At 43.6% G+C, this 14,084-nt stretch overlaps 1 protein-coding gene across 1 annotated transcript in view; it reads left to right on the top strand.

The window, feature by feature from the left end:
* Positions 1–431: 431 nt before the first annotated feature.
* The window catches only part of LOC103187408 (protein WWC2), a 66,946-nt gene continuing 53,293 nt past the window's right edge, over positions 432–14,084 (top strand). The window contains exons 1-2 of the mRNA XM_007906896.2: positions 432–550; positions 6,826–6,935. Of these exons, the coding sequence (XP_007905087.2) occupies positions 432–550; positions 6,826–6,935 (229 nt within the window). The remainder of the gene's footprint in view (positions 551–6,825; positions 6,936–14,084) is intronic.

The following is a 14,084-nucleotide window of genomic DNA, read 5'->3' as shown; positions in this document are numbered from 1 at the left end:
ATAATAAATTACAGAATTTGCGGTTGTTTTTATCCTGTACTTAATGAGTGGTTTAGGGCTGAAAGCACCTCCCCGACTGACAGAATTGTTTTTCGGCAAACCAGTCCCAAACCTGTCGGTAAGGACATGGTAATGTCCTTAGCGCACATAAATGCAAGTTGTTGTCTACAGTTGAAACAAATGACGTTCTCTCTCTCTGTGACCAGAGCTCCCTCTGCCTCCTCATTCTCCTCAACCTCTCTGCCGCATTCGACAGTCGATCACATCATCCTCCTCCACCATCTCTCCTCCCTCATCCACCTTCATGGGACCCCACTCACATGGTTCTAGTTTTACTTGACTAACAATACATCGCAGGAAACGGGTTCTCCTTCCACCTGCACCCAATCACCTGCAGGGTACCCCAAGGCCCTCTTCTTTTCATCACGTACATGCTTCCTCTTGGCGATGTCATCCCCAGACCTGAGGTCAACTTCTACATGTATGCTGGTGACACCCAAATCTACATCTCCTCCTCATCCAGCTGCATCTCCCAGTCCACTGATGTCCTGTCAGATTGTCTGATGACCATCAAGGCCTGGATGAGCACAAATCTCCTGCAGCTGAATGTCTGAAAGATGGAAGCCATACTTTTTGGCTCTTGTCTTCTTTCCTGCAGGTCTGAACTCCTCAACCTCCCTGGACACTCACTCAGACTCACTGAGCCCATGCCCAAACTAGGCATCAAGTTTGATCCCCAGCTTTCCTTCCTTCTCCACATCCGTTCCCTGGCCAGGACTGCTTTTTTCCACGTCTTCCACATTACCTACATCTGTCCATACCTCACACCCACAGCAGACGAAACCCTCGTCCACGCCTTTGCCACTTTCCGGCTGGACTTTTCAAATACCTCCTTAAATATCTGGTCTCCCCAGTTCCACCATACATAAAATACAATTAATTCAGAACTCCGCTGCCCGGATACTAACCCGCACAAAATTCTGGATCCCCATCACACCAGTCCTTGCCAGGCTGCACTGGCTCCCAATTTCCAAACGGATCGACATCTAGATCCTCTCTCTCGTTTTCAACTCCCTTCATGCCCTCGCACCTCCCTACCTTGCCCACTTACTCACCCCCACTCCACCACTAGCTGCCTTCACTCAGCCAGCTCCTGTTCGTCCTTCTCCCCCTCCACTCCACCATCAGCGGCTGTGCTTTCAGTCACTATGCCCTGAAGCTCTGCCACTCACTGCCCCAAACGTTCGGCCTTCCCCCTCCCTCCGCACTTTCAAATACTGCCTAATGACCTTCCTTTTTGATTCTGCTTATGGTCATCTCCCATCTCCCTCTCCCCCTGGCTTGGGATCAGACTCCACCACTGTTAAGTGCTCCAGGATGCTACCCGGCGTGAAGGGCAGTATATAAATCCAAGTCGTGGTTGTAGCTGAGGCTCACCTCTTGTGACTCTAAGGTATGGTCAGTACTTACTAAACAGTACAGCAATGTCATGCAATTTAATACAGTAGTCTAATTGGATACATGGATCCTACGTTAATTACATTACATTATAGAATATGATTGTACATTTATACAATTAGATGCCCACGGCTTGTTTCCTATTGAAAAGGTTTATTTTGAATCCAGAGAATTGTAAATCAATCATGTATCTTTGTACTGTTCTCTAACCTGGAGCACTCTGCACAGTGAGTTCAATATTAGTGGAACTCCCCAGTGTCAATAATTGCAGACAGATGCCCCATCCATACTGCCAAGTTCACGCTGGCGTGAATTGAGCAGGGATTGCAATCTGGAGAGAAGCAAATGCCAATATAAAAATAAGACTCCAGGAGTAATAGCACCACCTAGTGCTTTACTGCTCTATAGAGACCAGAAAAGTATACAGTACTCAGTGAGCTGATTTAAATTGGGACAATGGTGAGAAGTTAGCCTCAGTGATCTTTGATGAGGAAGGACATTATCATTTAGCATTCCCATTTCTGATCATTGGCCATTGATCTCTGCTGAAAAGTATACATGATCCCATGGCACTAGTCAAAAAGTGGAGTTTCTTCTGCTGACCTGGCCAACAATCCTCAAGATTGAATTGGCCATGGTTGTCTGTGGTCTATTGCTGTGTGCAAATTGGTTGTTACGTTCGCCTACAGAATACACCATTTTGAGACTTCACAGTAAATCCTGTGAAATGCTTTGAGATTCTTCGCAAAAAAGAAGTAAGAGTCGCTATACCAAATCTAAGGATTATTATTACATGGGACTGTCTGGGAAAGACGCAATTGGCCATTCATGTGTTGCTGCTCACAAGTGAAGAAAGGTCATTCAAGCAAAGTAATAAGAAGACTCATGAACTTGAACCACTCGAGTGACCACCTACAAGAGAGCATGGGATTAAATAAGATTAGAAATCTTCCCTTTTCTGCTGTATATTTTGTTCAGACACCATTGTATTATCCTCATGCTGTTGAGCGAGTTATTGGTTTCACACTAATTTATAATAATCCTTGCATTTGATGTAGCACCTTATCACGTCATTGAGACATCTCAAAGTGCTTCACAGAATATACCGTAAAGTGAATTGACTGTATATTTTATGAGCGAAAACGACAGCCATTTTTATGAAGGAATGTTGTAGTTTAGTGCTTTTGAATGCTTTCTGTAACAAAATGTCCAGGACATCACTAGTTTTTTTAAAAATAACATTCGCAATTGCACAATTGCACATTTGAAGTCTGGGAGGGCACAGAGCAGGATGTGGCTTTGTGGAATTTGGGCAGTAAACTTACTAAAACATGTAACCCGATCAAAGCAGTTTTTATGCAAGCATTTTTTGGTAAAAGTGACATCCCATCCGATCGCACTTTCCACCTTCTGGAATCACTTGTTTAACTTTTTTTCTTCAAAATATCATTTTTGACATAAGTTTCTTTACCACGAGAAATTTAAACGAAGTACTGCATAATCATCGAGAAATAATATTTGTATTAAGAATTTTCCAATAATGTTGTAAAGTTTTAAGAAATGAGTGTCGTTCTTCATTGTTCAAAGCTGCTTCTTTCCACCCAGACCTTGCTTTCAAACCTTTTCTTATTTGTGTGTGCCAGCTTGGCTCAGTTGATAGCACATTTGCCTGTGAATCAGAAGGTTGTGGGTTCAAGCCCCACATTGGGACTTGGAACTCATGTCGTCTATTCTGGTAATCCAGTGCAGTGGTGAGGGTGTGCTTCATTGTTGGAGGCTAGTTCTGTCCTATGGATGAATTGTTAAGATGAGGTCCCATGACACTATTTGAAAAGGGAGGGGAGTTTTGTCTAGTGCCCTGGCCAACAATCCACAAAATAAAATTGGTCATTCATTTCATGGCTGTTTGTCTCCTCTTTAATATCTACATATTCCCCCTTGGTGACATCATCCGCAGAACATGGGGTCAACTTCCACATGTATGCGGATAACACCCAACTCTATCTTTCTGCCTCCACCCTCAACCCCAGGACCACTGCTGTCCTGACAGACTGTCTGTCGGACATCAAGTCCTGGATGAGGGCAAATTTCCTGCAGTTGAATGTGAACAAGACTGAGGCCCTCCTGATTGGCTCACGCCAGCGCCTCAGCACCTCAGGCTCTGGCAGCATCAACCTCCATGGTTTCTCACTACAACTCACCAGCCAGTCAGGAACCGAGGTGTCTTGTTCGACCCTCAAATGTATTTTCTCTCCCACATTCAAGCCACAACCCTGCTCTGCCTTCCCTCACCTCCGTAACACTGCCCGACTCCGCCACTACCTCACCCCTCAGGCCGCTGAAACTCTTGTTCATGCCTTCATCACCTCCAGGCCCGACTATGCAAACGCCCTGCTTGTCCGCCTTCCCAACTCCTCCCTCCACAGGATGCAGATAATCCAGAACTCTGCAGCTCATGTCCTCTCCCGCACCAAACTCCGTGACCCAACTCCCCCACTCTCACCCGACTCCATTGGCTCCCTATCTTTCAGAGGATCCAGTTCAAGATCCTGGTCCTCACCTACAAAGCCCTCCATGGCCTCACCCCATCCTACCTCTGCGACCTCCTAACCTCCTACCAACCTGCCCATTCCCTCCCCACAGCCGGCTCTGGCCTGCTCCACGTCCCCTGACCCACCCGCCCCACCATTGGCGGGAGAGCCTTCAGCCACTCTGCCCCCAACCTCTGGAATTCCATCCCCAGTCACTCCGCCTCGACCCCTCCTTAGCCTCCTTCAAGTCCCGCCTCAAGACCCTCCTCTTCGGCCAAGCCATCAACCATCCCCCTTCCCCTCCCCTCCCTTCCCCCCCTGATCCCAGCTCAAGTTTGAAATGCTGTACACTGTCCAGCGCCTTGCGACGTCCTCTCGACGTGAAAGGCGCTATACAAATGTAATCTTGTTGTTGTTGTTGCTTGTGCGACATTGCTGTGCCCAGTTTGTCTGCTGTGTTTGCCCATCAAATACATAGTCACTACACTTTACAGAATTTCCTATGAAGTGCTTTGAGGCGTCCTCCCAACTTGAAACATGCTATATTAAATGTAGGGATTTTTTTTATTATTATTCATGGGAAACTACCCTAACTGAATTGAGTATAGCCAGTGTCCACTGAGTAGGTTTGGATCAGTCAATTATTGGCTCTCAAAATAATTCTCCACTAAAAAGGAATCTAAGATGATGACACCCAGAGCTGCCTGGTTTGACATTGTTCAGAAATTGAGGGATGTTTCAAAATACTATTTTAATGCCGTTTTTTAAAGACTGGCATTTGTCTGGGATATTTTCACCCTCATTGTGTCACCACTAACTCAGATATTCTAAGGGAGCAAGACAAGAAGACACAGGATCGTGAAAGTTAATTTTAGGACAGATACAAATAATTATTTTTGTGCAAGGAGGAGAATAACCAGCTGGAACTGGTTAACAGAAAGTGCTACAGGACAGGATGTAAGGCTCATCTAACAAACACTTGATGGTATAATAGAAGGCTGGTAGAGTTGGTAATGTGGACGAATAAAATTAAATGGATCAAAGGGTTTACTTAATAATTCATCTGAACCTCTTGTGACTTATGAGGCCATAAGAGTTATCTCTGTGTTGACAAATTTATATATGAACCAGGTTCAACATTTAAACTGTAAGCAAGTGTAACCAGTGCTTGAAGATTCTAAAGTTTGAAGATTGAAGATCAGTATGTCTTTCCTCTTCACCTGGAAACAATTCTTCCAAATAAAATTGTGTCACTCAGTTCATGCCTGTTTGTGGGCCATTGCTGCGCTCAAATTCGCTGCCACACAAAGTTAGAATACTTTACAATAAATTCTGTAAAGCGCTTTGAGTCTGATGTGAAAGGCACGATATCAAGTGGAAAGATTATTATTTTTAAAATCATGCCATTTAGGGTAAGAGATAATAGTGGTTACACTGTTTGCAAAGTACTGTATAAAATAGCACTTAATCGGGTTAATGCACAATATTGAGAGTGCATGCAAGACTTACAAAATATTCGCCAACAAAATACACAGTTGCTACATTTTATAGTAAATTTTGTGAAGGATTTGTGACGTCCCCTAATGTGAAAGGCACTATAACAAATGCAAGGATTATTACTTTATTTTTTTACCAAGTATTGAGCAAAATAACATAGTGAGAGATCATACTCTGTTCAAAATAAGCAGATGTAAGAATTGCATGCAGTTCACATTTACTGTGAATGTCAAGGTTGTTGAAATTTTAATGGACCTGGTCTACTGCAGCTGAAAATAGCTGGATTTTGAGGGGTGTGCACATATGCCGTGCAGATAAAATGTACCAAATTTGGTTGAAAATTTCATATCAATAAACAGCAGTCACTGCAACACTTCACATTGCCTTACACTGTATAAACACATCGGTCAAAAATCTCAACGCCAAACCTGAAGTTATAATATCCCCAGAGTAAAGTGGGTCTCTTTATCGATGCTTTTCTGGGTAAGATGGAAATGTTGCTGAACCCACATTTCTATATCATTCATTGACCTTTGTGCTCGAGTTGCTCACTGTTACCCAAAGGGCATTCGTGCTTCACTTGTGACTTGTGTGACTTGAATCACTGGATCCGGGCTCTGCAACGAGGAATGTATATAAGATCAATATGTCACCTTGCTTTGATGGATTTTAACTATTGATCAATAACTTAGAAGTTTTGTTTTTAAAAAAATCCTTGGGAAAATGTAGACTTAGAACAGGAGCAATGGGAACCTTTCCCTCACCAGCTGATATTGTGGGGTTTCGCAAAATCAGAGGTTGCTTCAGATCTGCTTTGATGTAGATGACAGATTTTTCCCCCGCTTCACATTGCTCACTCAGGCTTACCAATGTTAACTAAGTAAATTATCCTTACCTTTGGTATAATGCCTTATCAAGTTATCTCAAAGTGCTTCACGTGATTTTACTGTAAAATGCAATGACTGTATTTGTAGGCAAATGTGGCAGTTTGTGAGACATTGTAGTACACAAATTGGCTGTTGAGTTCACCTACAAAACATAAAATCAATACACTTTGCACTAAATTCTGTGAAGTGCTTTGAGTTGTCTTTCTGATGTGAAAGGCACTATATGAAATGCAAAGATTATTATTTTTATAATTGTGTGTTTTAGCATAAGAGGTAATATTGACTGCACTGTCTGCAAGGTACTGTATAAAATAGCACTTAACAGGGTTGATGCACAATATTGGAGAGTGCGTGAAGGATTTAGGATATAAGGATATAAGATATTTTCTGGGAAGGGGCAGGGTGGAACCTTTATTAACCTAAACCAATCTTTGCTTTTGTGTCTATTTCAGGTTTACCAAACCCCTGACGTTTGCGGATTGTGTCGGGGATGAGCTTCCTCTGGGCTGGGAAGATGCCTACGATCCTCAGGTTGGCATCTTCTATATTGACCACATCAACAGTAAGTGTTTGTTCAAGGCCTTAGAGTTTACCACCCAGAGTCCTTTTTCATCAGCATTATGTAGTATTTGATTCTCAATGTCGACAGATCTACAATATTGAACAGCTTTAGCCACAGTCCCCAAAAGAGTCTAGTCACTGATGTTTACAGTTAATACTTCCACCATTGTGGATCGGGGAGTGTTGAATACACTTAACAGAAAAATGAGTAAAATTGGAAATGAATCAGTTAGCCTTTCACTTGGCCAACTGACAATCCTCCTTGTGGGATAGGCAAGCGGGGTCTCCTTAGAGCTGAATTTGCTCTAGGGTGACATGTTTGGTAACCGAATGTTGAAATTGAGTCAACTCTCGGTTGTCTGGTTCCTGAGCCAAGCAGGTCTGCAGTACTCCAGGCAGCCAAGCCAGTCTGACTCATTGACAGGACTGGATGGGCTGACCAATCACTGGGGGCAGGGATAATTTTCACTCTGTTTGTGTTAACCCTGCAAGCCAAAGCTCTGATGGGAATGGTGGTGCTGGCTAGACAAGCAGCGGGAAAGCTTGGCAGATAGTGCTTTCAATGGCAAGCTGGTTTAGCAGGTTAAATTCCAGCAGTACTCCCAACACACATTCTGGGGGTGCCAAGCCTTCGCTCTTGCCTACCTGCACCAAACATTCCCTGGAATTACATAAGCAGGGTGTATCCCTCTGGGGAGATAGTACACACACATTCCCTTCTGGACAGAGGGGACTTTCCTTGTATAGGTGGGATGCATGGAACTCAATCTGGTTTGGATACTCTTAAGCACAGTAAAGGGTTTCTGCATGTGTCAGACACCCGGTTGACCAAATAAATAACCTTGCATCTGTATGGTCTTAAGAGAAGTGCAAACAACAACAACAAAATTATATTTGTATAGCGCTTTTCACATCAGCAGGACGTCCCAAGGCGCTGGACAATCAGTATTTCGGACCCAAGCTGGGGGTCAGCATTGGGGAGGGTGGAGGGCAGGGGTGGAAGGATGGTGACCGAAGGCATGATCAAAGAGGAGGATCTTGAGATGGGTCTTGAAGGAGGAAAGGGAGGGGGCGAGATGAAGGGACTGTGGGATGGAGTACCAGAGGATGGGGGCAGAGTGGCTGAAGGTCCACCCGCCAATGGTGGGACAGGCGAGGCTGGGACATGGAGTAGCCCCGAGTCCACTGAGCAGAGGGAGCGGGGAGGTTGATAGGGGTTTAGGATGTCGCAGGGGTAGAAGGGAGCAAGGCTGTTGAGGGCTTTGAAGATGATAACCAGGATCTTGAACTCTCCTCTGTGTGATGGGAAGCCAGTGTAGTCAGGAGAGGATGGAGGTGATGGGGTCGCAGAGCCTGGTGTGGAAGAAGACACAGGCTGCAGAGTTCTGGATGATCTGCAGCCTGTGGCGGGAGGAATTGGTGAGGCCGGCCATTTGGAAGTGTAATTGAAGGGAGTTGCGGGACAGGAAGGAGCGAAACTTGGAAGTAACGATTCATTCCAAGACTTTGGAAAAGAAAGGGAGGTTGGAGATGGGGCAGTAATTTGAGAGCAGGAATGGATCCAGGGAGGTTTTTAAGGATAGGAGTGATGACGGCCGTTTTTAAAGGGATGGGAACAGTGCCAGTGGACAGGGAGGACTTTACGAGGTCTGTGAGTAGTGGGGGCAAGGAGTTAGAGCTGGGAGATAAGGAGGGGGGTAGGGATGGGGTCGGGAGATGGGGAAGGGGTAGTGGTCGGATGGGCAGAGGCAGCTGAGCGAATTCACTCGACTTTGATTTCAAGAAAATCCAGTAGCTCCTCGAAGTTCGAATTGAAGGAGAGAATGGTTGAGGCGTGAGAGGAGCTGTTTGATGATGGAGAAGAGGAGCCTGGGGTTATCCTTGGCTCCAAGATTGTCTTGGAGTAGAAGGATGATTAAATGGAGGCAAAGGTGGAGTGGTACGTTTTGATAAAGTCCAGTTAGATCTGCCGATTGACTGTTAAGTTAGATTTTAGCCAGGTGCATTTGGTGGCACGCACCTGTGCCTTGAGATAGTCGGAGGTGGCTGGTTTTCCCAGGGTGACTTCTGGGAGTAGGAGGCAGTTTGGGAAGTGAGCAAGGACATCTAGAGTGGTAGAGAGGGAGTTGTGGAGGAGAGTGACCGAGGAGATTAGGTCATTGTGGGAGGAAGCCCAGAGTGGAAGGAGTTCAGATGTATACTTTGTGGGTGAAACATGGCAGCCAATTGTGCACAGAGTGTCCTGCAAACAGCCATGGACTGGGAATCCTTACTTCCAGTGACCAACCCACCCCTCCTACCAACATGTGCCAGAATGGCAGCTAGGCTAAGCAGGAGTGCCCTGCAACACTTGCAGACCCGCCGGGGTCAGGAAATGGACTCCACAGAGACTTGATTGAGATATTCCAATGCCAAACATATCATCTTAGAGCCAGCTCAGCTCCAGGAAGACCCCACGTACCTCTCACAAGGAGGACCATAGTCACTTATCGGTCCAATTGCTAAAATGGTCATTCTAATGACAAATTTGCCATTTAATCCAAGCATTTCAAACTTCTCAAAAGTCTCACATTAAAAAAATTCCCACTGAAAATACAAATACATGATATTTGAGGGCAGCCCTCATTCACTAGACCAGTTACTTCTTCAAAAAATTCCAGCAGCTTCAGAATTTATGTTCATTATACTGTTTGTAATAGACCATTACAAACACTATAGTGAACATAGTTTTGAATGACCTAGATCTTTTGAATAATGGAGCTAGGGAGACTGGCAAGGAGTACGTTTGAGTAATCCAGGCGGGAGGTGATAAACTCATGCACGAGGGTTTCAGCTGCATTTGGGGTAAGGTACAGTCGAAGGTGGGCAATGTGGTGTAGGTGGAGGAAGGTGTCCTGGTCAGGGACCATATGTGGGGGAGGAAGGACAGCTGGGGGAACTCCTAGATTACTCACTGGTTCGGTGAGTCTGAGGGAGAGCCCAGGGAGGTCGAGGAGTTTAGATCCATAGGGTGAAGACGTTGACGGGAGCCAAGGAGTATGGCTTCTGTCTTGTCCACATTCAACTGCCGGAAGTTTTCAATCATCCAGGCCCTGATGTCTGCCAGACAAGCTGATAGAACATCAGCAGACCTGGAGTTGGTACTGGAAGAGGCAAAATAGATTTGTGTGTCATCCGCATATATCACCCAGAGGAAGCATATAGATAAGGAAAAGAAGGGGGCCATGGATGGAGTCCTGGGATACCCTGCAGGTGACTGGTCAGGGGCAGAGAGAAACTACTTGCTGAGATGAAATGGAGGTGGTTGGTTATGTAGGACCCGAACCATGCGAGTGCGGTCCCACAAAGGTGGATGAGGGAGGAGAGGCGTTGTCTCTGTGCTGTAGGCAGGGCGAAAAATTTACAAAGAATGTACTGAATGCAAACAAACTACTTGGCTCAACCAGTTTGTGCCAGTGTTTATACTCCATACGAGTTTATACTCCACCCATTCCTTTCCTCCCTTCCATACTCTTCTATTCACCTCTCCCTCATGTGAAGATCTGGCTTCCTCTTGAATGCATCTACAGTATCTGATTCAACCTTTGCTTCAGCAGCGAGTTCCACGATCTCACTATGCTCTGCATGGAGTAGTTCCTCTTAAATTTTCATTTTGATCTGTTAGTCACTATCTTATGTTTGTGTATCCTGGTTACAGATTTTCGTACCAGTGGAAACAGCCTATTTATATTAACTTTATGGAACCCATCTTAGCAAAATAATAATAATCGTTGCATTTGTTATAGTGCCTTATCATGTCTTCTAGACATCTCAAAGCGCTTCACAGAATATCATGTAAAATGAATTGACTGTATATTTTGTGGGCGAAATGTATCAGCCAGTTATGCACAGCAGTGTCCCACAAACATCCGTGTGACCAAATTATTATTTTTTAAAATTATTTTTTGAAGGGATTATTATGCCTGGAAAAGCAACCCACCAATCGACTAACAACCAGGTACTGTTAGGTAAACAGAGGCATGTGGAGTAAGGAAACTTGCCCAACGTTTCTCCTCTGCCTGGGAACCCAGGTCCTCTTGCCTGTGAGGCGAGTGTTCTAACCACAGATTTACAGGACGTTAAACACTTGTATTAGATTCCCCCCTTGAACATGTCTTTAGCGAAAAAGACCCAATCTCTGCAGTCTACTCTGATAGCATTAATCTATCAGCCTTAACATCAGTTGTATTTTGTACAATTGGGAACAGATTCAATTCAGTTTTCCACTACACTCAAAGAGGAGCATTCAGTGTAGTGGAAAACTGCAAATCCTTGACTGTTCAGCACCTTGGGACATCTATAAATATAATTTGTTGTTGTTGTTGGAGTTAGACCACTTTTATCAATGGTATGCACCACCAGGAACATCACCAACCTTACTTCTCTGCCACTTTGCCACTGACCTTGGAGCTGCGCCACTAACAAAGTGGGTAAGTGAATGGGTATAAGGTGATGTTCTCTATGTGGTCTTTCTGTTAAACAATAGTGCATGGTTCATAAAATCCACAAGAATGCGGTATAAACAGACCACGTACAGATTAACCTGTTTTATTTTGGAAACTGAGGTTGTTAAGTCACCAAAGTGCATTATTGGGTCATACAATAGTCTCATTGTGTGGTAGTAATGTCAATTTTTTCTTGTTTTCCATACAAAAGCAGTCTTCCTGTTTTGACTGCCTGAAAGACTTGCAAGGTGGAGTCTGAACCATTGTTAGAAAGAATTCTATGTGTTTGAGTCACTGGGAGGTGAGCTGCCTTTGAGAAGGTTCAAAGGCAGGTCAAGTGTAACATACCAGATGTCAAGAGAATAATGGATGTTTTAATCCACCTGAAAAGAATGCTGATCACAGTACAGTTTGCTAAATCTCTTCATTGTTTTTCAGAGTACTTCTGCAACCTTCCCCCTCCCCCGCCTATCCCTCTTCCCTCCTATTAGTTTCTGAAGGTTCATATCCATCCACACTCACCGGATGGTGATTTGATCCATGGTCTCCTAGTTTGGAAATCAATCCTTCACCTTCCAGGCATTGTGGTGACTAAAGCAGTACTTAAACATGGAAACACATTTGAGTTTTAATTTGTGACATTTTTTCTCACTGGTCTATAAATCAGAACACATCCAGAGACTCTATTGAGGTTTGTTGCACAACATCACTTAAATCTTTAAATGATTAAATGTGTATAATTCAATCTATTGACATTCTGGACACCTTTTCTTTCCATTGACAATTAAATACTGTTGTATTTAATATTTACGTATTGGAGTCTAATATGTAGTCATTTGTAATCAGATTTGGAAATATTGCACTCTCCACTTATTTGGATATTATTCAAACCAACCTGCAAAAACTTTGCATGAATGCTGATCCTCTGCTCTTTTTTGTTTTCTTTGGCTGGGAAGTCATAAATGAGAATTGCATTCTTTGGTGGTTGTTTGGTCACTATTTCCAAAGGAAGAGGGACAGGGAGAAGGAAGAAATTCCATCTGGCTCTTTACTTACAGGATTTTCTTAAAATAATAATAATTATTGCATTTGATATAGAGCCTTATTGTGTCGTTGAGATGTCTCAAAGTGTTCACAGAATATATTGTGAAGTGGATTGACTGTGTATTTTATGGGCGAAACACGGCAGCGAATTGCGCACAGCAGTGCCCCAGACACAGTCATGGATAGAGTGACTAATTTATTATTATTATTTTTTGAAGAGATTATTACCTTTCAAAAAAAGCAATTTCCCAATCGACTAATAACCAGGTTCCTACTTACTGCTAGGTAAACAGAGGCGTGTGGAGTAAGGAAACTTGCCTGAGGTTTTGCCCTGCCTGAGAATCGAACCCAGGTAGTCTTGCTTGTGAAACGTGTGCTCATAAGTACTATGCTATTGGACTCCAGGACTCTTAGGATTTTAGTGTACATAATTGGGCAAATTCTTAAACACAGACTTAATTTTGAAGGGAGTTTTCTGTAAGCTTATTTCTAAGACTGAATTTCAGCATCTATCAAATTTTTGACATTTTGAAATGTAAAAAATTAGTGTAAATCTCAACCCAGTTGGAATTTTTATCCCTGGATTCAATTCCTATCCAAACTGATGGGGTGAGTGTTCTCCGAGGAGCACAGAATTTCCCCCCTTGGTTCCCACTACCCACCTATCTGGGCAAGAAGCTGAAATCTTGTCAGTGCTCTCAATTGCAAGGTACGCAGTTCTCGCTGGTTAGACTCCAGCAGTACTACAGCTGGGGTTCCCAAGCCTTGGCTAGCTAAACTGAGCCCTCATACTCTCCAAAAATAGGTAAGCAGAGTGTATCTCTCTGTGGAGAGAGTGTGCGTTCTATTCCACACACAGGGACATTTCTAAGTGTAGGTGGCATATATATGTGGAACTTTCAGTCTAATTTGGATAATCTTAAGCATGGTGATAGGTTTCCATGTTTGCCAGATACTTGGCTGACCAAAACCCTCCCTTCCCATTTTTTTTCAGATGTTGAGAACAAGACCATGTGAGAGACTTAGGTTCACGATATTGTCTTACATCTCTGAGACCTTGTGATGGGGGGGGGGGGAACAGGGAGAGGAAAGGAATTCCATCTGGCTCTTTACTTATTGGATTTTGTTAGGAGTTCAGTGTCTAGAATTTGGCAAATTCTTACATACAGCCTCAATTTTGAAGAGGGATTCTGTAAGTTTATTTTTAAAACTGAATTGCAGCATCTGTCAAATTTTGGACATTCTCAAATGCTAAGAAATTAGTGTAAATCTTGACCCACATGGAATTTCTATCCTCAGGATTAAATTCCAATCTAAACTGATAGAATGAAAGTTTCCTCTGACAGCAGGGAATGTCCCATGTGAGTTGATTTTGTGGCAGTTTTTGATTAACTCTTGCTTCAGTCTAAATCAAGAAAGATTGAACAGCTTGGCAGCTTTTCTCTCTAGAGATGAGATGATTGAAAGAGGAACTGATAGAAGTGTTTAAAATGATGAAAAGATTCAATAAGGTGGTGTTGACTCCAAAACTAAAGGGGATAAATATAAGATAGTTTGTAGTGGATCTAGGAGGAACTTCTTCACCTAGAGGTTAGGGAGATTGGGAAACTCACTTCACTGCT

This window comes from Callorhinchus milii, unplaced genomic scaffold (assembly GCF_018977255.1).
Source record: "Callorhinchus milii isolate IMCB2004 unplaced genomic scaffold, IMCB_Cmil_1.0 Scaffold1, whole genome shotgun sequence".
In the NCBI taxonomy this organism is placed as follows: Eukaryota; Metazoa; Chordata; class Chondrichthyes; order Chimaeriformes; family Callorhinchidae; genus Callorhinchus; species Callorhinchus milii.
The sequence above is the reverse complement of the archived record's forward strand: the minus strand, read 5'-3'. Positions and strand labels throughout refer to the sequence as shown.